Raw genomic sequence first — 26,972 nt, forward strand, 5'->3', positions numbered from 1 at the left:
AATCCCTTTTTAAATTTTACATAGCAAAGTAAGTTAAAAACATCTCTCATCAAATAAACAGAATTTGCCAAAGAAACCTCATCTCAGCAATGTAGATGCTTATTACTAGTACTTACCAACTGATCATCCAATCCAAAAAGTTGTTCCAGGTAAGTTTCAGATAATCTCCGAATTTTTGGTTTTATTGATGGGTCAATGCACATATCCCTTTAATAAAATAATATATAGTCAAAAACTTATTTCATAGTTCTGTAATAATTAGTTTCATAATTAAATTGATGAGTTATTCCCCTTGGGAGAAGCATATCATAATCAACTGGAGGGATTTTTCAAACTACTCTCCCTCAAGATTTTGCTGTGTTCCAAAGAAGGCATGCCTCCCTTTACTCACCTACAACTTGAAATAAACTTCCCTACGGGCATGTTACTGATGAGATGCACTGTATTTCCCAATTTGTGAACCAACAGGCAAATCCCTATTGAAGTCTTTGGTACTTAAAAGACTATAGATTCTTTAACAATCTTGAAATTGGAAGCATTATTAGCAAGACTTCATTTTGATACTACATAGTTGGAGTTTGCCTGCAAAATTAATATATCTCTGTACCATAAATGAAAATGATACTTACCAAAGAAGACTTTCAAGGCCATTTTCCATAATAATGATGATCATTTTCTCTAAATATCTCAGTGGATCCTGAGGACATGTAATAAGTAGACCACATAAAAGAGCCTGGAGGAGAAGGAAATGGAATCAGTGTTTCTGAATTTGCATGTTTTATGAACTCTTATGCTATTACAAAGTCAAATAATGTAACAGTTTTTTAAAATAAATATGCTATATTCATTCATATTCCCCTATATTGACTTAGTGTTAATATCCAATTAAAATCAAACCAAAATGCAGTTTACATTTCCTTTAAAAAATTCCACTGTAAGTGACATCATAAAGAATTCAGTGTTTTGCTCTAGGTGGAGTAAGTTCTTTACAGTCAGATTGAAGACATAATTGTGCTATTTTGGATCAGTGGGTTTTTATCCTTTTTAAGTGTGAAGAGCTCCTTTTTATTTTTTTTCCTCTTTTTTTTTTTTTTCAAGATTTACTTATTTATTTATACAAGCACTGGGTACAGTTAGAAGCGAGGGAGGGTGAGAGAATTCACCAGAGCCAGAGTGGGGAACAGAACAGGCAGACTGACGATATAATGCTGAGCAGCGGGCAGCAGGAGAGGTCTGCACGCCATGTGGGACCCTTGCCCGGCGGTTGGGGACCGAACCAGTGCTGTAGAGGCTGCGGGCAGCTTCGCAACCTAGCGCTCAACCACTGTGCCACCGTGGAGACCCTGAAGAGCTCCTTTTTAAAATAAATTCTTTAGAGTCAACAACACGTCACTGAGAAACTGCACCATAGCACACGTGACCCCCATCAATCAGGACTTTATTATTGCTAGTCTTTCCCCCCAAGTTTTACTGATTTGCCATTAGTTTACATAACTATATAATTTTGGGAGTGCAATGTCACACCTCCATATATATACTTGCCTTACTCACCCTCCACCACTTCTCCAGTGCCCAAACCATATCACCTTCCTTCTCTATCCCCACTTTCCTCCCTCCACCCCTTCAGATAACCCATATATTTTTTAAAGAATCTAAGAATTATTCTAGTTGTTTTGCCAGTTTGTTTTCTTTGGTTATTTGTATTTCACAAATGGGCAAAACCATGTGGTAACTGCATCTTGTTTTCTGTATTATTTCATTTAGTATAGATCCACCCATTTTTTCCCACAGGCACTATTTCATCTTTTTTAACCGCTGAGTAATACTCCATTAAGTACATATTCCATAATTTTTTTATCCACATCTCTACATTTAAGTTGATTCTATGGCTTGGTGTTGTAAATAATGTAAATAATGTAAATAATGCTGCTATGAACATAGGAGTACAGAAAGCATTTTGTATGTTTCCATTCTTTTTGATATAGGCCATTCTCACAGGGGTGAGGTGAGAACTCATTGTGGTTTTCATTTGCAATTCCCTTATAATAAGCGAGCATTTTTCATGTGCCTGTAGGCTATCTTTGGAGAAGAGTCTATTTAGAGTTTTTGCCCATTTTTAAATTGAATTGTTATTTTGTTGTTGAGTTATATGAATTCTTTATGTATTTTGGAAATTATCTGTCAGATGTTTGCTATGCAAATATATTCTCTCAGTCCGTAGACTGCTGTTTTGTTTTAGCTGGTTTTTTTTTTTTTTTTTTTTTTTAGGTACAAAAGCTTTTTGTTTGATGCAGTCCCATTTGTTTATTTTTGCTTTTGTTTCCCTTTCTGTTGACATTGCAACCCCAAATACATCTTTGCAGTTTCTATCCAGGATTGTATCACCTGGGTTTTCTTTTATGGTATTTTCTAGTTTCAATAGGAATTTAGTGCTCAATAGGAATTTAGTTTTTTTGGTTTTTGTTTTGTATTTTGCATTTGACTGTCCACATTTCCCAACACCACTTATCCATGAGCCTTTCCTTTCTCCACTGTGTGGTTGTGGCTCTTTTGTCCAATATTAACTGTCCATATTTGTGTGGGTTTATTTCTGAGTTGTCTATTCTGCTCCACTGGTCTGTGTTAAGTTGATACTTCTCTTGTTCTGCAAAGCTAATACAGTTCACTGCTTCACACTGCCCAGGGTCCAGGGTCCACCTCTTGCAACTCCTGTCAGTGGGCAGGTCACCTGGGCCTTGGGAAGGAATGCACAGGGCTTGGCGCAGGAGTTAGTTCAGGGCACACATGGTTTGGCATGGTGATTGGCACAGGGATTTAGGACTTGGTGCCAACCAAGCTGTAGCTAGCACAGGATGCGTGAATTTCTCTGTGTAAAATGTGCATCTGATCTCTCTCTCTCAGCTCCCTCAGCAGAGAGAAGGAGGGGGGCTCTGCTGCCTGGTTGCCAGCAGCCAGATTTCCCGTAACTGAGCCCAACAACCCCAGTGCCCATATATAAGTAGATTTGTATTCCCCCACTCACTAAATAAAATTCCCTGACCTGGTCTTTGTGCCCACACAGTCTGTGTGCAGCTCCCAGCTTGTTCAGCTGACTGGTAGTGCCACTGTCCTGGCCACTACTCCCTTACTGTCTCCCTGCTTTGTCCCAACAGTGAGTTACCAACCTCAAAGCAAGATGCATGTTTTGGGTCACTGTTATTGGCAATGAACTGGTGAAATTTTCTGAGAAAATTTAGTTTTTCTATAATTGTATTTAAGCAAGATGTTCATCAGAACCTCCCTGTTCTGTCATATTGTGGATGGAATCATTTGCTAACCATCTTTGTAAAAACTTACACAATCAAGGACAAAAAGACTATGACTTAATAATCTGGATCAGTTTTCCGAAACTTGTGAATTCACAAAACAATTGTGCAATCCTTCACTTTGTTTTGACTCTAGTAATCTCAGTCTCCAATATTTCTCCAATATTTTGAAAGATATTTGGGTACTGATATCAAACATGGGTTTATCCAAGATAGTTGCTTCTACTTTCCACTTTTACCCAGTTTTCAAAGAGCAAGATAATGCAGTGGGTAGAGCCCACTGGGTTTAAACACTGGATCTACAATCTTCTAGTATATAACTTATAATAAGTTACTTCTGTTTGTCTGTTTTCTAAACTAGACATGGGATAGTCAAGGTATATATGTCATAGGGCTAGCATGAGAATTAAATGAATTAATATATGTAAAGTGCTTTGAAGAGCACAAAAATAGGTACAAAATAGGTAATAATGACAGTAGGACTATATCATTGCTAACCTTAGCACTGCTAATTATCACCTCCGTTAGAGAAAACAGCTTGGACAAAGAGAAAAAAATATTCCCTGGACCATTCAAAGGGCACTCTATGGAGAGAGACAGACAGACAGACAGACACTATCATATCTAATAGAAAAGATTAGGAAAAATGCTTTTGGGGAAATCATTAGGAAAGAGAACTTGATAGAATAAGAGTTTAAGTAGTAAGATAGTAACTGTCTATTAGAACTATGGGTAGATATAAGACAGTTAAGAGAGCTAACCTTTTTCTACTTAGATCTTCAGATAAACCTAGTGAAATAAACTAATGGCCTAAATAGCAATACCAAAAATAATCGTTCCATAAGCACAGAGATAAAAGTGAAAACCAAATGCCTGTCGAGCCCTAAGGAGTTGGTGAAATTTCTAAGTGGCAAGGAGAGGACTAGGGGTTCACAGGTCTTTCTCTTGGCGAGAGCAAAACCTTAAAGACACAGACCCGTTTGGCTAGAGTAAAGGATTCATGTAAAAGAAGAGCAGAGAGTCAGAATTCTGTGGTAGGGGCTGAGTCCTCTTTTAGACCCAATAGGTCATTCCTGATCAAACCTGGCCATGCACAGGAGAGTAACAGTTCGTTTTGTTTCCAGGCTCACACTATGGATGGCCTTGGCTTCTAGAGGGTATAGTCTCACCTCTGGGGTCATAGATAATCTGTGATAATTCCGAGAGTTAGCAGGTTTTTAAACTAAAAACCCAAGGCAGCTCCCATTCTCATACCATGTGCTCCTACAAATTATGTACATGTGTATTTTCCTCCAGAAACTGAGGGTTGTTTTTTTGCCACATTATCTATCTGAAAATATTTTATTTATATGCAAACCCAGAAAGAGTCTTCTTTTAAATAGAAGGTAGAATAATCAACATAGAGTGCTCACCTTGTTTGTTTTAGATAAGATTGCTTTTAAAAATGCAATGTCGATATCACAGTAACAAAAAACTTTAGTTAGGAACAAAGTTTTAAGTTCCTAAATACTGTTCAAAGTCCCTTCCACCTTCCTACTCTGCCCAACCCCCAAAACATGTCCACAGTGACCTCTCACAAATGAGAGGGAGTTGGCTCACTCTACTGAGGGGGTGGGGGATGTCTTAATTTGTTTCTATGGAAGTTCACAAGTTAAAAAACCAAAAAGAAAGCGGCTTCTGTGTCTTATGGACATTTAAATACAAAATGCCAAATTTTTATTTTAGAAGCTGTATAACTGAAAGAATGTTGAAAATTATTGAAAGGGGTCAACTGGCTTCAGTCATTCAGAAAATATCTCAGGAGAGGAAGATGGATCTGAATTTGACAGATTTGAAAGCAAACTGGATAGGTGAGGAGCAGCAGCCTCCAAGAGGTAAGAGAGCAAGATGACAAATTATTCTGATACCTGCTGGACTGTGCCTGGCACCATGGGGAGACAATTTCCGGCCTCCTAATCGCTAGATAAGTAAACTCTTACTGGAGAATAAAAATCCTATGCTTTTGCCTCATCCATTGGCTCACCTCTGGAATTGCATCTGTAAATTAGCTGACTGGGTTGAAAGCTCTCAGCAATATGAACTGCCCTTAGGAGAAGTCACAACCTTGGCCCTATGGGCAGCAAAATGAGTTAGTACAACCAGTTCCTTTTATCTTACAGTGGCCAGAGGTCTCTTGCTAACATGTTTAGTAATTCCTGAATCTTATATCTCTGATGTATATGTGCAGTAGTTAACCCCTTAAAAGTATCTATGTGATTTAGAAATTAGTACAATATTTTAAAAATGCAAACTGGGAACACAATCTTGAAAGAAACATAAAACATAAAAACCTTCCATAAAAATCAAAACATTTTTTATTTTACATAAAAATAGAAAACAAATCATGATTTGTAACTTAAATCTGCCCTCTGCTGGGAAGATCTAGTTTTGCAAGCTCCTTTAATCTACCAAAAACTGACATGAAATCGTGACATGAAACTGGTATTTGAGCTAATAATTTGAAAAGCAGACTTTTTCTCTCTCAGGTACAATCACTATATATAAAGCTGCACAATGTAGTAGGAACACTATACCCATAATATTTAGCTCATCTTTGGCCCCAGTGTGACAGTTCTTGTTTATAGACAATTGCACTGACTTCTGCCTGGTAGAAATTTGAGGGAGAAACAGTCTTTTAAGTATTTATGATGAACTGCTGTGTGAAATTCTACCAGTAGGACGTCATTATGTGGGTGTCCATCTTAATTATACCTTTTAAAATGCAAATGTCTTTTGAAAGGAATATTTTCAAGGAAGGATATTCCAACAGTTGGGAGGAAGATGAGGGAGAGAATAGCTGAGAGTCTCAGAGAGAGAAATGATGAATAGAGTGAGAGCAAGATCTCAGAGGCAATGCTGAGTTTTCCTTCAGTTCTCTCTAGATGCAGACTCTGAATATCTACATTTAGTAATTTTTTTAAAAACTTCAAATTTTTGAAACGTATCTTTTCTGACTCAATAAATTTTCTTGCCCAATTTTCCAACTAGTTTATCATTTAATTCATTTATTTCAAGTCTAAAATGAAAGTTAAAAAAAATTTGACTCCAAGGTCTAAAAAACAAGAACTTCCTGTATCTTAGTGTTTATAACTTGTATAAAAAATGATTCTGGACTGCATGAAAGTAGTAGTAGTTAATGATGGTCGATGGAAGAAAAGATTAGCTCACTGGAGGCTGAGGACATAAACAATGAGAAAATATTCCCTTACAGAATCATGGTGATTGATTCTGCAGTTTCAAATACAGCTTAAAAATCAGGAAAAAAAATTTAAACCCATTCATGGGAATCCCTAAATATAATTCAGATAAAAACAGAATTACTCTTCAGTGTGTAGATGGGTGTAAAGGGAAAAAAAGCAGAGCTCTCTTCACCCCCCTTCCCTCCACCCCTGCCCACCCCCCACCCCCCCCACCCCGCCCTTTCTCCTCTTGCGGCACATCTCCAAAAGGAGTCCTTAGAAGCACAGGAGTCCAAAAAAGCAAAAACACAACTAGTGTGCCATTAGCCACACACGGAACTATGCCAGGGAGAAGGTTTCATGAAGGGGCCAGCTGGGTCGCAAGTTGTCCGTGAGAACTCAGCAGCATGGCCAGAGGCAAAAGGGCTCTTGTCCCAGAGAGGCCAGACACAGGCCTTCAACCAGGCCAGCCAGCTGGCTCCCTAGGAGGAGGAAGCAGCACTTTCCAGCAATGGCTGCTTTACAGCCTGTACTTTCTTTGTTTATTCCTTTCTAATTCTTTGTCAAGAAAGTTCATTTGAAAATACTAGGGGATAGCAAAAAAGGGTTGGCTTTCTACCACATTTAAGCCAGAATTGTATTATTTTATTTAATATGTGAACATTTTTTCCGGCTTATAAAAATAATGTATGCTCTATGCAATTTGGAAAATTTAGAAAAAAAAATACAAAAAAAAATCAATCATCATCTTGTCCACTAGAAATAACCTCTTACAAACATTTTAATGTCAAACTTTCCTCAATCCATATATTTTTCACAAAACTAAAACTAGTTCATACTATATGTAGTTTTCTATCCTTTTCCTGGCTAATCATTACATTGTGAACATTTTTACATTTCCTTCAAAAATTCTTCAAAACCTCCTACTTGAAGTTGGTTAATAATCTATTGCAAAAAGAATGTGCCATTACCTGTTTAATAATTTTTTTATAGTTTTTTTTAATAGAGGCATGTTTTATTTATTTATTTATTTATTTATTTATTTATTTAATTTATTTGTTTGTTTTGTTTATACATGCACTGGGTACAGTCAGAAGCGAGGGACGGTGAGAGAATTCACCAGAGCCAGAGCGGGGAGCAGAGCAGGCAGAAGGACCGAAGTACACTGCTGAGGGGAGCAGCGGGCGGCAGGAGAGGTCTGCGCGCCATGTGGGACCCTCCTCCGGTGGCCGGGGAGCAGCCGGGGGATCGAACTGGCGCCGCGGAGGCCGTGGGCAGCTTCGCAACCCAGTGCTCAACCGCTGCGCCACCGGGGAGGCCCTGTTTAATAATTTTAAATTATTAGCCATTGAGGTTGTTTCTCACTTTCCCTATTATTAAAATTTATGATATACATATTAATCACTATTAATGATTAAGTGTATGTATATTTATCTCTACTTCTAGATTTCTACTAAGAATATAGAATGAAAAGGTCAATTTTGAAGCTCTTCAAATGTATTTCAAATTTGTTTTCCAAAAAAAATGTATAAACAATTTATACTCTAGTTAGCAGCCAACTGGAGTGTCCATTTCACCTCAACAACACTAAGAATTATAAAATTTTTACTTTTGGTGATTTGATAAGTGTAAAATAGAAGTTCATTTTCATCTACAATTTACTGGTATCGGTAGGTTAGATAAGTTTTCTTACATTTACTACCTGCTATGGCTAAATTGTGTTCCCCCAAGTGCATATTTTAAAGTCCTAATCCTCAATGTCATGGGATTTGGAAATAGAACCTTCGGGATAATTAGGTTTAGATGAAATTGTAAGGGTAGGTTTCTCATGATGAGATTAGCATCCTTATAAAAAGAGACACCGGACAGCTTGTTCTGTCTTTATACCAAGTGAGGGAATGGGGAAAAGCAGCTGGCAATAGGAAGAGAGCCCTCACCAGAACCCAACTAGTCTAGCACCCTGATCTCAGACTTTCAACCTCCAGCATCACAAAAAAACCAAACTTTTATTGTTTAAGCCACCCAATCTATCATATTTTGTTAAGACAGTCCAAAAAGACTAAGACACTAGACATCATGGATTTTCCATGTGTTTTATTTGCCCTTTATTAGGAAAGGTTTCATTTGTGTAGATCTGGAAAGGGAGGCATATATAGAGTATCCAAAGAGGGATACCAAAGCATGGTAAAATTCAAAAAGATAGAAGGAAGGCCACTTGTGTCCCAGAGGGCTTTCATAAGGTCCTCTGTGCTAAGGGTTTAAAGGGCTCATCCATGACTTAGTCTATTTGGGTTACTAGAACCAAATACCATACATCGGGTGATTCATACACAATAGAAATATATTTTTCATAATTATGGAGATTGGGAATTCCGAGGTCAAGGCATAGGCATAGTCTTTATCTGGTGAGAGCTGCTTCCTTGTTTGTAAACAGCTGCCTCTTGCAGTTCTCTCACATGATGGAAGGGGCAAGGGAGCTCTCTGGGGACTTATCTATAAAAAGCACTAATTCCATTCATGAGGGCTCTGCTTCACCTTCCAAAGACTCATCTCCAAAAACCGTCACATTAGGGATTTCAACATAAGAATTTGAGGGGATGCAACATTCAGTCTATAGCTTGCTCATATTCTTTCATTTTCACAAAATCTAAATTCTGTGATTTGAAATTGATATCAATTTCCTTAGGTGCATGTGAAAACAGCTGTCCATATGGGACCCCAGTGATCTCCTAGGCCTTTACTGTGACATTCATATTCTTCCTGGAGTTCCAGAAGTTTGGTGCTGTTGAAAGTAACCTTCTAGGGCCTCCCTCATGGCACAAGGGGTTGAGCACAGCGCTATGAAGCTGTCCACAGCCTCTGCAGTGTGAGTTCAATCTCCAGCCAGGGAGCTACCCATATGGCACAGCAGACCTCTCCTGACTCGCCCGCTGTTCCCCTCAGCAGTGTATTTCAGTCATTCCTCCTGTTCTGATCCCCACTCTGTCTCTCGTGAATCCTCTCACCCCCCCCTCACCTCTGGCCTGTACCCCAGTTCTAGTATGCATAAATAAATCGTTAAAAAATAAAAGAAAAAAGAAAATAACCTTCTAGAGAACAACTATCATTTCTAGATCAAGAAAAGTTTTCCTTGGCTTATTAAATATGTCAAGATAATCTATACCTGCACGATCCAATACAATTGGTAGTAATTACATGTGGCTATTGAGTACTTCAAATGTGGCTAGTCCAAATTGACATGTGCTATAAGTGAAAAATGTACCCAACCGGAGGACTGAAAATGATTTTGTATTGAATCCATGTTGAAGTGAGTATATTTTGGATAGATTGGCTTATATAAAATGGATTATCAAAATTAATTTCACCTGTTTCTCTTTCCTTCCTTAATGTTTTTGTAGGACATTCAAGTGGGTAAAATTGCAGAGAACTCAGTAGAAATGTTTGGGCTAAAAACAGCTTCAGTGACACAGATGATAGTAGTTAAAAGTCATTGAGGTGGGGCCTCCCCTGGTGGCGCAGCGGTTGAGCGCTGGGTTGTGAGGCTGCTTGCAGCCTCTGCAGCGCCAGTTTGATCCCTGGCCACCGGCTTTGATCCCTGGCCACCGGTGAGGGGCCCACAGGGGGGAAAAAAAAAAGTCATTGAGGTGTTCTATTAGCACAGAGTAGATCCCCAGCAAATATTTGCTGATGGAATGGCCTAATGTACCCCACCCTCAGCTAAGATTGCTGTCCCCCTGCCCAAAAAGGCTGACTGTTCTTAAAATAGTAAGTTCTCTGACTAACTTGAGTTGAACATATAACCCAATAGTCTTTAAGTGAGATATGCAAACCCCTAGGAGTCCACAAAAGCTTTCTAAGTATAAATAGTGTAAAGGAATTGATTTCCAGATCACCACTATTCATATGTATTCTTTTTTTTTTTTTTGAAGATTTATTTATTTATGCATACAAGAGCTGGAGTGCAGGTCAGAGATGCGGGGGGTAAGAGGAGTCACTAGAGACTGAGTGGGAAGCAGAACAGGCAGATGTACTGAAATCCACTGCTGAGGGGAGCAGCAGGCGAGATGAGAGGTCTGCTGTGTCATGTGGGTCACCTACCTGGCCGGGGATTGAGCTTGTGCTGCAGTGGCTGCGGATAGCTTCATAATGCTGTGTCTTAACCCCTTGCGCCACCAGGGAGCCCCTCATATGTTTTCTCTACTAAAATTGATCTGCCTGGGAACACATTTTACAATTTTCTCATTTTTTCCTTTTATCATCACTTCTCCCACTCTAGAAAATAAAGGCCTGCTTTTCACCTATCTGGAACTTATTATAAAGAAAACTGAGGCAGAGAGATTTAGAAATCACACAATCAGTAACTGGAAAATTCAGGAAGCAAACCTAGAATATCTCATAAGAGATAATCCCCTTAAATTGTTGGGGGAGGGGGGGAGGGAACCGGCTCCTGTTCGAGGCAATCTTGGTTGGGAGTCCTTCCCTTCACAAAGGTCTTGGCGTCCATTCTCTGGACTAACCTCAAACTGCTCCTTTGTAACTTACCCCAGTCTCACTGTGGGCCGATCCACCAAACCCCCTCAGGTCCTTATCTAAGGCGCCACTGTTAGGGGAAAAAGGAGGTCCTAAAGCTAATTCCATACAGGCTTTGTGGACTCCACCCCCATCCCAGGCCAAAGCCAAAGACACTGGGAACTCCAAATCCCATCACCACCAAAGAGAAGGTGGCTGGGACCTGAGGGTGGGGTTAAGCAGCCAGGTTGCTATAAAGCCAGACACGTGGGCTTTGGAGGGGGTCCCCCATTTTGACTCTCCACCAGCTCGCAGCATCCGGCCAGCTCGGAGAGTGCTTTTTGGGTTTCCAGGTCGTCGGATGGGGTAGGACGCATTAAAGACTTTATTTCCCTATTTTTTCCCTGAGTTGTACATTTTCCTTATTTCCTTTTCCCTTGTAAATAAACCTTTTATTAATCTTTTGTGTGTGCCTGTAGTGGAGTATTAATAAGTCCCTTGTAAGCGCGCGGGGGTCAGGACCCACAGCCAGCAAACCCGTTCAATATCGGGGCTGCCCTATAACACCAGTACTCTCCAGATTTTCCTCTTCGGATGCTAGGACACTTTTTTCTCACTACTTTTGTCCTCTTGTTCAAACCTTAAAAGTTGGAGTTTGGGATTTCTGTCCGGGGGCCCTGTGCTTTCTCCCTAGTAGACGTGCCCCACTCCCCCGCCAGCCACCCGTCTTCTCTCTGACCTCGATCTTCAGCTCAGCCCGCCGCCTGGTCCAAAGCTAGCTTTATCCTTTCCCAATCCGCTTCTCCTTCACTCGCTCTCCACCACCCCCTAGACGCCCCTCTAGAATGGCTTCTGGCTCCTCCCTCTGGTAATTCCGCAGCCTCCAGGCTCCAGTACCTCGCATATCTGAGGGATGTAGTTTTTCTTGAAGTAATTCCTCAGCCTGGGGCTGGCAGTGCGCAGCGAGGACATAACCAGGGGTTTGAAAATCTGCGTTCCCGCCTGCTCCCCACGCCCAGCGCGGAAGGCGTCGGGCTCGCAGCCCAGAGCGAGCGCGTCTTGCCGTTGCCCTGGCAACCGCGGGGCCGGAAGCCGCGCCGCGCCGCGCCGCGCGGGGACGCCGGGCGATTCCTGCAAGCGGCGGCCTCGGGAGGGACCCCGGGCTCGCGCGCGCGGGATGGGCCGGCGGGGAGGCGGGGGGAGGCTGGCCTCCCGTCCGCACCCCGCAGCGACCCTTCTCTGGGGCACCAGGCTGCAGCTCCTCACAGACACCCTCTCGCCAGCCCTCGCGCCCCGCCCCGTGGAAGCCGCCGGGGCGCGTCTGGGGCCGAGTAGGAGGTTTCTGGGTTTTAACTGGGCGGTTTCCGGGAGGCGGAGCTCCGACCCCCATTTCCTCTCAGCGTCGCCCGCCGGTGCCCCAGCTACCTCGCCAGCCACTGGCCTTGGGGTCTCGCGCGCCAGGCCCAGCGCTGCGCCCCAGCCCCGCGCCCCAGCCCCGGCGGCAGCATGGGCGGCGCCCGGCACGCGGGCTGGGTGGCGGCGGGCTTGGTCCTGGGCGCCGGGGCCTGCTACTGCGCGTACCGGCTGGCGCGGGGCCGGCGGCGAGGCGACCGCGAGCCTCGGCTGAGACCCTCGGAGTCCGCAGGTGAGGCCCCCGGGGGCCTGGCAGGTGGGCGGGACGGGGGACCTGGGCCTTCCGAGGTCGGGGTGCGGGGCCAAGACGCACCTGGTGCTCGAGACTTTCAGGTGCGCTTAGTAAAATAAGGGGCTGAGCGAGAGGAGAGAGGGTGACGCGTGAAGAGGGCGAGGAAGCCAGGTGCAGAAGGTGGAGCAGCCCCTTGATTGGAGCGGGTAGGGTCTAGAGCCGCCGCCTGCCTTCGCTTTGTTCCAAATTCTGGCGTGAAAACTCGCCCCAAGATTGGCGGCACCCGAAGGTTTAGGTTTCTCAAAAGCATGTTGGTTGCCTCCGAGCCCCTGTGCTACCAAAGGGACTCCCGACTGTTGTGAAATTCTGCGCGCTTTTTACCCTTTGGGAAGGGTCGCCGCCGGCGTGGGCGGTGCGGGAAGGGGGAGGTGCGTCGAGTTTTGCGTGGATTTGCTTGGCTTCTGAGAGGGGAGGTGCCCCTCAAGTCACTATGGTCCATATAAATGCAAAGTTGAAATGGGATCCCGAGAGACACTGAGGGAGAGCAAACTGCAACAGACAAACTTGTGATTAGGTTTTTGGCTAAATGTAATTGAAAGTTGATTGGTGCTTTCGGGATTCTTCTTTGGTGAAAGTTCTGGAAGGATATTTCAGGCCGTGGAATCTATTTCTAACAAGGACAATACTCCTGCCAACCAAGAAACTCCTCTCCAACTGTGGAAAAGAACTAAACCACTTTATTATTGAATAAGCATTACTAGATAGCCATGCACACGACAGGCAGTCTGCATTATAATGGGATTGCAAAAACAATTCTAATTTATGTAACCAGGTGATAGAAACTATTCGTATTACCTGCACTCTGACGAGATAAATTGCACCACTTGCTACACATAGTTCATCCTAAATTCATTGGGACTTGATCACTGTTTGTGATCACTAATTGCCTTTATCCAGGAGAAGAATAACACCTCTCAGTACGGTTAAGCCGGTGGTTACTGTTGCTGGAAGGAGCCAGGTGCCCATCGTAAAAGGCAAAGACAAGATCAGGGTCCTGTTGTCTTTGGTATTTACTTTTTAAACAGATGACTCCAAAGCCCCTGAAAAATACTTTGGGGCATCGTAGGAGACGTACTTGTAAGGCATTTACATTATGTTTGACAGATAGATATGGAGTTTATAATTACTAGTATAATCAAGCAAATGCTCTAAGAAAGGGGAGTGGGGAAACCTCTGTTTTGACCCAAAGGGAAATCCTTTTTAAAAAATTATATTTACTTTTATTTACAAAGACTAGTTTGTTGCTTGTCAGAGTAATTTCTGTGTAAGTAATTGACCAGGTGGCCTGGACTCAACCTAATGAACACTGACAAAGTCTTTTAAACTTAGTTATCAGTTTCCCAAATCACCATTTCCTAAGTCAGACAACTTAAAAGTAAGTCACAGTTCCCTTCTGTAGTGGCAAGATGGCACAGAGCAGGATCGCTATGATTCTATGCAGACGGGTACAGGGTAAAGGAGAGTCCTGGAGCCCTCTGTGGCTTTTTCAGGCTTTTATTGGGATTTTACCAAGTACAAGGCAGGTGGGGGTGCACGCCCCCCCCTCTCCCCCAAGGCTGCCAGGCCACCCAACCCCCAGCAAGTCTTCACTCTTCCTGGGCACTCCAGTGTTCTCTCCTGGTGATGTTCTCTCTTCTGCTTCACTTTTTTTGTTTTTAAATATTTATTTATGCATACAAGAACTGGAGTACAGGCCAGAGGTGAGGCCAGGTGAGAGGATTCATCAGAGGCAGAGTGGGGAACAGAACAGGCAAATGGACTGACGTACACTGCTGAGGCGAGTCAGGAGAGGTCTGCTGCCCCATGTGGACTCCTCCCTGGCCGGCCAGGGATCAAACTCATGCTGCAGTGGCTGTGGATTGCTTCATAGGCTGTGGATTGCTTCATAACCCCTTGTGCCACCAGGGAGGCCCTGCTTCTCTTTCTCTGTCATTCTCTTCTTGCTCATTCCCGGTGACACCAGCCTTATATGTATGCCCAGTCTCAGCCCAGGTGTACCCACCTAAGTATGCCCACACACCACTCCAGGTGCCCACCATCAGGCATGCGTTCAGGACCACAGGGATCCATCATCCACGCTAATGGCGGGAGGGCAGAAAAAGCCTGACAATAAACTTACCCTGCACCTTCCTTAACCTTTATCTTTGAAGATGAGAAATTTCCATTGTTTGAGTTATTCTTAGATTTCAGAGGGTCTTTTTTTTTAAGTGAGATACAATTAATCTATACTGTATTAGTTTCTATGTACAGCTTAATGTGTACAGTGGGATATGATCACCACAATAAGTATAGTAACACCTATCACCGCACAGAATTTGTTTTTTTTCTTGTGGTGAGAACATTTAAAATAGGTAGTATTCACTGTAATCGTCATGCTGTGCATTACATCTCCAGAGCTTATTTGTAACGGAAAGTTTATATCTTTTGATACTTTCACTCCCCACTAAGGCAACCACCAATCTGCTTTGTGAATCTGTCAGATTTATTAAGTCCATGTGTATGTGAGATTATATTGTATTTGTCTTTCTCTGTTTGACCTATTTCACTTAGTATAATGCCCTGAAGGCCCAGTCCATGTCACTAATAGCATGATTTCCTTCCTCTTTGGGGTTAAATGAGAGAGAGACACAGACATATCAGTTGGCCATCTTTATGTCCTCTTTGGAAAAATGTCTGTTCAGATCCTCTGCTCACTTTTTAATCAGTTTGTGTGATTTGTTAAGGTGTTTGGAGGTTTTTGCTATTGAGTTGTATTCGTTCTTTATATAAATGAGTTCTTTATGTATTAGTTCTTTGTATATCATGTATTACCTATAAATATATATTATATATTTTTATGTATTAACATTATATATTTATTAACCCATTATCAGGTATGATTTGCAAATCTCTTCCAGTCAGTAAGTTCCCTTTTCATTTTGTTGATAATTTCCTTTGCATCCAGAATTTTATTTTACTTTGATGTATTCTACTAGTTTATTTTACTTTGTCAAATCACAAAATTCATTGCTAAGACCAGTGGTTTTACCACAATACTTCCAGAAGTATTGTGGTTTCGGTTCTGAAAATTTTTAAATCTATATTGAGTTGATCTTTGTATAGTGCATGATTGTGAGCCAGTTTCTTTGTAGCTGTGCAGTTTCCCCAACACCATTTATTATAGAGACTATCCTTTTCCCCATTATATATTTTGACTCCTTTGCCATAAATTTGTTGATCATGTATGTGTGGGTTTATTTGTTGGCTCTCAGTTCTGTCGTGTTCTTCTGTGTGTCTGCTTTTATGACAGTACTGTTGATTATTACAGTTTGTAATATAGTTTGTAATAAAGTGTGATGCCCCCCAGCTTGTTCACCTTGAGATTATTTTGACTATCCAGGACCTATCGTGTACATACAAATTTTAGGATTGTGTATTTCTGTGAAAAATGCCAGTGTGATTTTGTGGGGTTTGCTTTGAATATATAGATGGCTTCGGGTAGTATTAACAGTATTAATTCTTCTCATTTATAAGCACGCTGACTCTTATCTGTGTGTTCAACCATCCTTGATGCCCTGAAATAAATTCCTCTCAGTGTATGATTCTTCCAGTGTCTGTTGAATTCAGTTTGCTAGTATTTTGTTGAGTACATTTGCATTTATCTTCATTAGAGATACTGGTCTATAGTAAGACTCATAAAATGTTTTTGGAGATAGTCCCTCTTCAACTTTTCAGAAGAGTTTGACAAGTGTAGGTTTTTTTTGTTGTTGTTATTCTTTTTAATTTGTTACAACTCATTAGTGAAGCACTCTGATCCTGGGCTTTTGTTTTGGGGGAGTCTTTTGATTACTGTTTCTATTTCCATGTGATAGGTCTGTTCAAATTTTCTATTTCTAACTGATTCAGTCCTGGAATATTGTATGTTTCTAAGAATTTATCCATTTTTTCTAGATTGTCCAGTTGTTACCATATAGGCATTTATAACTACTCTTATATGGGTCTTTTGTATTTCTATCTGTTGTTACATCTCTCATTTCTGGTTTTATTTGAATTTTCTGTCTTTTCTTTAATTCTGGCTAAAGTGGTATCTTTTTTTTTGGTCTGTTAATCTTTTCAGAACCAATTCTTTTCATTTATCTTTTGAATTACCCTAATTTCATTAATTTCTGCTGTTAAGTTTTAATTATTTTCTTCTCACTTTGGCTTTTTTTTTAAGATTTATTTTTATTTATGCATGCAAGAACTGAGGTGTAGACCAGAGTGGGGAAGGGGCAGGTGGGAGGATTCACAGTGGAGAGCAGAACAGGTGGATCTGAAATACACTGCTGAAGGGAGCAGCGGGCGGCGAGACAGGAGAGGTCTGCTGCGCCATGTGGGTCGCCTCCTTGGCCAGGGATCGAACTCATGCCGCAGTGGCTGGCAATAGCTTGACAGTGCTGAGACTTTAACCCCCGTGCCACCAGGGAGGCCCCATTTAATTTTTCTTACTGAGATAACATTGGTTTATAACTCTGTATGTTTTAGCGTATGGATTCTGTTTGGGCAGCAAGGCACAGAGCAGATTCTCTCATCTATTCAGGCAGACTAGTAAAGGCAAGTCCAGAGCCCTTGGTGGATTTTTTTCAGGCATTAATGCGCTTTTTATGCCAGTGGTTGTGGGGCAAGCCCGCAGACTGGCAAAGCAGGGAGGCCAGGAGGCTGACAGGCCTCCAGCCCCTGACCAATAGTTACTCTTTGGGCTCTCTCTGGCGTCCTCTTATAGTCCTCCCTCTCTGTAGTCACTTGTCCTCTCGCAGCCTTTCTGCCACAGCCACCTCTGTGTGACGCCACCCTTACAGCCTCCGCCGCCAGGTTCAGGTGTGCTCGCTTATGCACGCCCACACCATACTCCAGGTGTCCACCATCAGGCTCACGTCCCCCGAGCCCATGCTCCTAAGACCTCCTGCATTAGCACAGTTAAGGCTGCAGGTGATAGCCACAGAGGCTAGCGGAGAAAGGCCTGGCCATCACTACCCTACAGATTTACACCTTGTCAAATGTCACAACACACCCACCACAAAGCAGCAAAAATCTTTCATCATAGTCCGTTGAGGCCCCTCTGCCCTTTGCTCCTTCTCCGTCCTGCCTCCCTGCCCCAGAGCCTCAGTTCTCTAGTCTGATTTCTGAGGGTTTGGTTTGGTCTGTTCCTTCACATGTGGTTCCCCCCCCCCTTTTTATTCCACATATGAGTGAAATTATCCATTATTAGGCTTTCACCTCTAACTTCACTGCGCATAATTCCCTCCAGTTCCATCCACACTGTTGCAGGTGGCAAGATTTCGTACTTTTTCTAAGTCTCTGAGTTGTTCTTCTGAGTTCTCTTGTATCTCTTTGAATTGCTTTTTTGAATGTTCTTTATCTCTATTTTGAATTATTTATCCATTAGAAAGATACACTCATTCCTGTTTTTGAGTTTTGATTTTGGAGAGTTGTCATTTGTCCTTTGATGATGTATTACCTTGAGTTCTCTAAGAGCCGGCTGCTTTAATTTTCTGTCTGCCCATTTGGAATCTGGATTGGCAACTTAGAACTGAGCTGATATGAGATTTTCCAACAGATGGCGCTGTGACTTTACTTTTAAATTTATTTTGGTTTCGGCTGCCTACCATAGGTTGTCCAAGTAAATTGCTGTTGCTATGTCAGTGGGGTGACAGAGGCGCATGGAAAGAGCCAGCCACAGTCAGGGATGTGCTGGGGAAGGCCTTGTTTGTGTGCACGGCAAAGATGTTAGCCCTTCTCTCTGGGGTCCCAGATCTTAAACTCAGCTGTCTCTCCAGTGTCAGTGCACTTCATGTCACCAGTACAGATCCTGATGCGTGGGGCGGGAGGTGTGGCCAAGACCTTTCTCTGTTGTTCTTCTTGCCAGGATCCTGTTTCGTGTATCGCACCCTTGCTCTTCTGCTTGGGGCTTCACCTGGTCAAGGGTATATATCTTCACATCATCTCTCCTCTCCCCTCCCCAGGCGCCCTGGCTAGACTAGCAGTCCTGTCATCTTAGTCCCCCTAAACGCCACCACACATCTCTCGTCATCCAACTCTGTCACTGATGTGTGAATCTCATGTTTCCTTCCAGTGTAGTCTGTGTTGGTCACTGTGCTGTGGGGTTCTCTCAGCGGTGTTGCTATTCCTGAATAATTTTTAGTTGATCCCCCTGGAAGCAGAGCAAGGAACATCCTATGTCACCATTTGATGCCATCTCCTGGCTGGCCTTACTTTCAACTGTCACATTGGAGCTCCTCCAGGTGAAATTCTGTGATTTAATACTTTTCCCTAATAGAATTTTATTTGGCTATTTATAAAGAATTTAAGTATGTGTTGGAAAATTTTTAGCAGTGGCTCTGTGGAAAATGTACAGGAAAGTAATAGAATTTTAACATGAGTTAAATTTATCATGCTTCTGCCATGTGTGTATAAAACCACACAACCTCAGAGCTACATAGGAGCCTTTGGAACCAATTATAACCTTAGACCAACCTTTTTATTTTACCTGTGAAAAAATTAAGATGCCAAAAGACTTCCCTGCAACTTTTTTTCTGGTGTCTGCTGTGTCACTTTAGACAAATCCTTAGATGATCCTGGCTTCAGTTTCCTTATGTTATAAAGCAAGAGTTTTGGATGAATCTCCAAATCCTTTTCATTCAGAACATCTGGTTGTTTTTGTTTTGTTTTGTTTTCATATCAGAGTTTCTGATAAGACTGTGTAGTAAGAATTTGCTTGTTTTCAGAGGGAGGGAGGAGCACAGGGGACTGAGGTGATGGTGCACAGGTGCATTGGGGAAGGAAACTATGGGGACTACACCTGAGGGGATGGGGAGAAGCAAATATTGCTTAAAAATAAACAATGATGTAAAAAAAAAAAGATTTTGCTGGTTTTGACTGTTTAGATTTTCCTAACAGATTTCTTACTTGGCTTGTTAGGCCAGCATATCCTTGCTGTCCCTTTCCCTCAATTGTTTTGTGATTTCTCTTGATGAAATATATTTTGTTATTTTAATTATAGGAGTAGTACATGTTCATTGTGAAAAAAAAAATCGGAAAGTACTTGCTAGTACAGGATAGAAAGTAAAAGTAGTTTGTAATTGCATTGCCCAAAGATAATTATCTTCAGTAATTTCCTATTTAAAAAAAAAAATACAGATGTGACATTCTATATCACTTATTGTGTATCTCACACACACTCCTCATACACACCCCACACACCACTCCCAGGACAAACACACTCTGTGGACAAACACACTTTGTGGACAAACACACTCTGACTTGAAATCAGTTTCATTTATAAGGAATCATGTTCTCTGTGACACAGTAACACAGCTGTCTTAAAGATGGTTTGTTTTTACTCTGATATTTCTGTAAAAGGTTTTATTTAAGATTGAAGCTATAAACTCTAAAATGTCATTGAATAAATTTAGCATTTGCTAGAGCTTTTTCTCAATTATAGCTTTGCTTTACCCACGCCCTTCATGCTCCCAACAGGACTGTTATTCTAGCATTCCAGTCATTAAGCCTTGTTCATATAAATAAAAATGCAAAGTTGGCAGCACTATTAGATTATTCACATAGCTTTGTCTGTTGCCTGAGGTGTTCTCTTAAAATTATGATTAGAAAAGGTCTGCTTAGTGCAAATCCTATTCCTTGGTCTATGCCTGCAGGCAAGTGTTCCATTGGCTGGGTTTTTTGGAAAAGATAAAGAAAATGCATTAGGAGTATATATCATCTGCATGCCTTACTAAAGAGAAATATTAGTGGTCAGTGACTAATTTCTTCATGTCTATAAACCTCAATTTCCCATTTGTAAATTGAAATTATAATAGTATCTTTTTTTCAGGGTTGCTTGAGGATTTCTTCCCCCTACTACTTTCCCTTGTTCCTTTTCCTAGGCCCTCTTAACCTCAGGGCCCTTGTGATGTTTATGTTCATTGATTTTTTTAAAAATTTTTTACGTACTTGTCTGTTATGTAAATTTCCAGTATTTGTTATTCTGACTTTTGTTCTGTGCATTGTTCTCTTAAATGCCTTCTATTTTGTTAAAAATGACTATTTCATCGTTGTTTTTTTTTTCTGGCCAAATAGTATTCCATCCATAGTGTGGCTATAGCATATCTTTTTGATCGAATCATCCACTGATGGACATTTAGGCTGTTTCCATGCCCTAGCTGTTGTAAATAATGCTGCTGTGAGCATTGTGTAACATACAGATGTTTTTGTTGATGGTTTCATAGTCATTGGGTAGATGCCCAAGAGTGAGATTACTGGGTTTTATGCTACTTCCATTTTTAGATTTTCAAGGTTTTCTATATTTTCTAGATTCTCACCAACAGTGTAATAGGGTCCTCTTTCTCTGTAACCTCTCCAGCAGTATTTGTTGCAGGTCTTCCTAATACGTGCCATTCCCATGGGCGTGTGCTATCATCTCATTATGATACTAACTGCGTGTCTCTTACTGGAAGCGATGATGAACATTTTTCGTACATCTGTTGGCCTTCTGAATATCATCTTTGGTGAATTTGGTGAATTAGTGAGTGTATCTACTTCCCATTTATTAATTGGGGTTTTTTTTTTTTTTTTTGAGAACTCACTCAGTATGTTTATGATTTGTATGGGAATATTAAGGCTGAGTTAAAGAACAAAACAGTCAGTATAGGGAAAGAACAAATGGTGTAGTTGATTTATGCCAAAACATACGGAGGGTGTTTAGTGGCATGGTAGTTGTTAATCGACTGATATTCACATTGCACTCGGGAGTATCTAGGTGTTAGATTTTACTAGGAAGAACTTGTGGTGGGGCAAGGAAGGAGGGGGCAGGGCGAGGGGAGATCTGAAGCACAGAGCACAGTGGAGCAGCACGCACAGAGAGATGAGACCTTCTGCTGCACCACATGCGCTCTAGCTCCATGCCCCTTTCTGGGGGCTAACTCCCACGCTCCTTGCAGGTAGCTCCCTGGCCAGGGATCGAACTCAGGCCGCAGAGGTGAGAGCGCTGAGACTAACCCCTAGGCCATCCTGGAGGCCCCGCCAGGGGCTTAGTTAAATGGAGCCTTTAACCTTTATTAGGAGGCTTCAGGAGAACTGACAGCTGCTTCTCCAGCAAGTCAGAAGAGACTACGGCTGCCCTTCCCTCCCCTCCCCTCCCCTCCCCTCCCCTCCCCTCCCCTCCGTGATCATCACTGTCTCCTCCTAGGGCCCCTGGGTGCTGAGGGAAGATGGCTTTCAGCAGCACCTCCATGTCTTCATCGGTGACAAGAGGGGGCAAAGTATGGGGATTTTTCAAGTCTAAGGTATTTTTCATTGATGAATCAGAAGAAAAACCTACACAGTTCAGAAAGTAATCAGGATTGTACTGATCCTGAAAGATTTCTTTGGTGATGATAATGTGTAAAATCAATATTTAGAAGTTTCTAGAGATTTAAGTATGCAGACTTCTGATGTCCTCATAGAATAATGAATGCTCTTAGAGAGCTGAAGAGACTCAAAAAAACAAAGTAAATAATCCAGTCACAAAATGGGCAGAAGAGCTAAAAAGAAACTTCTCCAAAGAGGAAATGCAAATGGCCACCAGGCATATGAAAAAATGTTCAACATCACTTGCAATCAGGGAAATGCAAATCAAAACTACCATGAGACCCCATCTCACACCAGTGAGAATGGCACATATTTAAAAAACTAGCAACAACAAATGTTGGCGAGGATGTGGAGAAAAAGGAACTCTCCTGCACTGCTGGTGGGAGTGCAAACTGGTCCAACCACAATGGAGAGCTGTGTGGAGATTCCTCGACCAGCTAAAGACAGAGCTTCTGTAGGATCCAGCAATTCCACTCCTAGGTATTTACCCAAAGGACACAGAAACATCAATTCCAAAGAACACCTGCACCCCTATGTTTATAGCAGCACTGTTTACAATAGCTAAGCTTGGAAACAGCCCAAATGCCCAAAAATAGATGCCTGGATCAAGAAGATGTGGTCCATATACACCATGGAATATTACTCAGCATTCAAAAAAGATAAACTCATGCAATTTGCAGCAACACGGATGGCGCTGGAAGGGATCATGCTCAGCGAAATAAGCCAGAAAGAAGACAAAAAACACTGGATGGTCTCACTCATAGCAGGAATTTAGAAACCAGCAAAGCACCTGTAATCCATGACCTTAGTCTATCCTTTGCACTTGTTTTCTTCACGTTGTATAGAAGAAATGGATTAAGTAGAAGAAGCCATACATTTCTGGGCATTAAAGAATAGTTTGAGTGGTTGTTCAGAATCATCTTGGAAGGTGCAGTGATTTATCTCTCCATATCCTCCAGATATTTCTTAGCTCGTAAGTGTCTTCTACTACCACCGTCTCTTCTCCCATCAGTATACACTCTGCCTTCCTTGCTCCTAGAAGCTGCCCAAGGACATATGACAATATTCTAAGATCTTTCCAGGCCCTCCATGGATGGCAGTGGTTTCATATCACGCTTAAACAATCTCCTGAGGTTGTGACCAGAGATTTGTCCATTGTCGCTGCTCTCACAGACGTGCCAGGGCTCGGGAGCTGCGCTGGGGGGCGATGGGGTCCAGCACAGAGGACGGAGGCAGCTGCCGGGGTCCGGGAGTCTCCTGGCCAGAGCCGCCACACGCTGCCTCAGGGCACCCCGGCGTTCGCGGAGGCGGAGGCGCGCGGGATCACCTAGTTTCTTTCACTGTGTAAAAGCTGTTTAACTTGAGGTAAATAACTCTTAACTGTTCTTATTTCCCTTGCCACCCTTGTTGGTATCATCAGTGTTTTTCTGTGTATTTTATTACTGCACGTCTTAATCTAAATCTTTCTTCCATTTGGATTTCATTTATGTGGGGTTAGCAGGTGATCCAACTTCATGCTTTTATGGGTGATTTCCAGTGTTCCCAGTACCACTTACTAAAGGGACTGTACTTTCCCCATGCTGTAGTCATAGCTGCTTTACCTTAGATGAGGTACTGATATGTATGTGGATTCATTTCTGGGATTTTGATTCCATTTCATTGATCCATGTTTCTATTTCTTTGCCAGTACCATATTGTTTTTGGTACCTTTGCTTTACAGTAAAGTTTGAAATCAGGTAATGTGATACCTCTGTTTCTCTTTTTTAAAGGTTGCTTTAGCAGTTCAAGGCCTTTTGTGGTTCCATAGAACTTTCAATATTTTTTAAGTATCTTTGAAAAATATTGCTGATTTTGATGGGGAGTGCTTTATATTTTAGGCAGGGTAATCATTTTTATTATAATGTTTTTTTTATTTTTTTAATTTTTTATTGTAACATTTATCAATTTTTATACATTTTTTAGACAATATTTGCTTCCCCCCACCCCCTCAGATTGAGTCCCCATAGAATTTCCTTCCCCAAGGAACCCATGCACCATCACCTCAGTCTCCTGTGCTCCTCCCTCCCTCTCTCTCATCCCTCTCCCTCCTCCTCCCTTGCAGTATGTCTCTGGTTTACAATGACCTGTTTTTGCTTTGTTGCGGTTTGTACTGTAATTATTACTCTTTTACACTGATGTCCTATTTGGTTCCCCTATATTCCTGTTATAAGTGAAACCATCCGATATTTTTCTTTTTCCTTCTGGCTTATTTCACTGAGCATAATTCCTTCTAGTACCATCCACGTTGCTGCGAATGGCATGAGTTTATCTTTTTTGATTGCTGAATAATATTCCATTGTGTATATACACCAACTTCTTGATCCTGTCATCTATTTTTGGGCATTTGGGTTGTTTCCAGGTTTTACCTATTGTAAATAGTGCTGCAGTAAACATAGGGGTACAGGTGCTCTTTTGAATCAGTGTTTTTGTGTCCTTCGGGTAGATCTTTAGGAGTGGAATAGCCGGATCGTATGGTGGCTCCATTTTCAGTAGATTGAGGAACCTCCAGACAGCTTTCCACAGTGGCTGGACCAGTTTGCACTCCCACCAGCAATGTAGGAGAGTTCCTTTTTCACCACATCCTCGCCAACATTTGTTGTTGCTTGTTTTTTTGATATGTGCTATTCTTACTGGTGTAAAGTGGTATCTCAGACTGGTTTTGATTTGCATTTCCCTGATTATAAGGGATGTTGAGCATTTTTTCATATGCCTGTTGGCCATTTGCATTTCCTCTTTGGAGAAATGTCTTTTGAGTTCTTCTGCCCGTTTCTTGACTGGATTGTTTATTTTGTTTTTGTTGAGTGCTGTGAGTTCTTTGTATATCTTTGTGATCAGTCCCTTATCAGTTGAATGGAGTGCAAAGATTTTTTTCCCAGTCAGTGGGGTATCTCTCTGTTTTGGTTAATGTCTCTCTGGCTGCACAGAAGCTTTTCAGTTTGATGTAATCCCAGGTGTTTATCTTTGCCTTCACTCTCACTGCTTTGGGTGATGAGTCTTTAAAGATGTTTTTGAGATGTATGTCTTGTAGTGTTTTACATATATTTTCTTCTATATATTTTATGGTTTCAGGTCTTATGTCCAGTTCTTTTATCCATTTCGAGTTGATTTTTGTGCACGGTGAGAGGTAGTGATATAGTTTCATTTTTTTGCATGTGGAGGTCCAGTTTTCCTAGCACCATTTATTGAACAGACTGTCCATGTTCCATTGCATATTCTTTGCTCCTTTGTTAAAGATAAGAGCAGCTTTATTTCTGGGCTCTCTATTCGGTTCCATTGGTCTGTATGTCTGTTTTTGTTCCAATACCAAACCGTTTTAATTATTATGGCTTGTAGTATAGCTTGAAGTTTGGAAGTGTGATACCTCCTTTCTCCTTTGTTTTCATCAGTAGGACTTTGGCTATTGCTGTTTTTTTCTTTGTGGTTCCATATGAATTTCATCAGTATTTGTTCTATTTCTTTGAAGAATGTCATTGGGATTTTTATTGGAATAGCATTGAATCTGTATATTGCTTTTGGGAGGATGGCCATGTTAATAATGTTGATTATTGTTTCTCCCCATCCATGAGCATAGATTTCCTCCATCACCTTGTGTCTCTATGTCCATCCTTTAATAACATCTTATAACTCTTGTTTTATAGGTCTTTTACCCCCTTAGGTTAATTCCTAGGAAATTCTTTTTGAAACAAATATGCAGTTCTGAATTTCTTTTGCTTGTTCATTGTTTATATAAAGGCTTTGGATATTTGTTGATTTTTGTAACCTGCTACTTTACTGAATTCATTGTTTCTAATAACTTTGTAATACAGAGTTTTTAGGATTTTCTCTATTAAAATCATATATTATCTGTAAATAGTGATAGTTTCACTTTTCTGATTTGAATTCCCTTTATTGCCTGTTTTTGTCTTGTAACTCTGGCCAAAATGTCTGATGCTAAGTTAAACAGAAGAGGCGACAGCAGGCATCCTTGTCTTGTTCCTAATCTTACATGAAAAGCTTTCAGCTTTTTGCCATTAAGTGTATATTGGCTCTTGATTTGCAGTATATGCCCTTTATTGAGGTAGGTTCCTTCTAGTCCCATCTTGTGTAGAGTTTTTTCATAAGTGGGTGCTGAATGTTATAAAATGTTTTCTCTGCATCTGTTGATACTATCATGATTTTTTAATCTTTCCTTTTGTTGATAGGTATTTCATTGATTTACATACATTAAACCATCATTGTACCCATGGGATAAATTCCACTTGATCATGGTGTGTAATCCTTGTGATATATACTGTTGGATTCGATATGATAATATTTTCATGAAGATTTTTGCATCTCAATATTCATTGGGGATATTGGAATAATTTTCTTGTGCTATCTGGTTTCAGTACTAGGGTAGTATCGGCATCATGAAATGTGTTAGGGAACATTCCCTATTGAATTTTTAAAAAACAATTTGAAATGGGCCATTGGTTCTTTAAAGGTTTGATAAAATTCATTTATGAAGTTGCTTAGTTCTGAGCTTTTGGATTTTGGAAGATTTTATTACTGTTTCAATTTTCATACTTGTGATTGGTTTGTTCAACTCATTTAAGTTGGATTAAATGATTAGTTTTTGGATTAATTAGTCCTGGATTAGCCTGGGTAGACTACTAGTCTAGAAATTTGTTCATTTCTTCAAGGTTATTGAATTTCATTAGTATATGATGGGTTAATTAAGGTTAATATATGAGATAATTATGTCACTTATTAGACAATCTGGTTGCTGGCTTGTTTTTATGGACCACGTTGTTTCTCTCCTTCCTCCATGTTATATGATTTAGGTTCCCTCTGTGTTCATTGTTCTGATGCTTTATA

General features: G+C 41.3%; 2 protein-coding genes across 2 annotated transcripts in view; one reads left to right on the forward strand and one right to left on the reverse strand.

The window, feature by feature from the left end:
- Window positions 1–12,004, reverse strand: part of FBXL13 (F-box and leucine rich repeat protein 13) — a gene marked incomplete at both ends in the record, with an annotated part of 144,896 nt that extends 132,892 nt beyond the window's left edge. Inside the window, 3 exons of the mRNA XM_084230613.1 lie at window positions 117–207; window positions 630–733; window positions 11,930–12,004. Of these exons, the coding sequence (XP_084086739.1) occupies window positions 117–207; window positions 630–733; window positions 11,930–12,004 (270 nt within the window). The remainder of the gene's footprint in view (window positions 1–116; window positions 208–629; window positions 734–11,929) is intronic.
- Window positions 12,005–12,538: 534 nt separating this feature from the next.
- Window positions 12,539–26,972, forward strand: part of ARMC10 (armadillo repeat containing 10) — a gene marked incomplete at both ends in the record, with an annotated part of 29,112 nt that continues 14,678 nt past the window's right edge. Inside the window, one exon of the mRNA XM_084230614.1 lies at window positions 12,539–12,677. Within this exon, the coding sequence (XP_084086740.1) occupies window positions 12,539–12,677 (139 nt within the window). The remainder of the gene's footprint in view (window positions 12,678–26,972) is intronic.

The sequence above is a fragment of the Talpa europaea genome (genome assembly GCF_964194135.1).
Source record: "Talpa europaea genome assembly, chromosome: 3".
In the NCBI taxonomy this organism is placed as follows: Eukaryota; Metazoa; Chordata; class Mammalia; order Eulipotyphla; family Talpidae; genus Talpa; species Talpa europaea.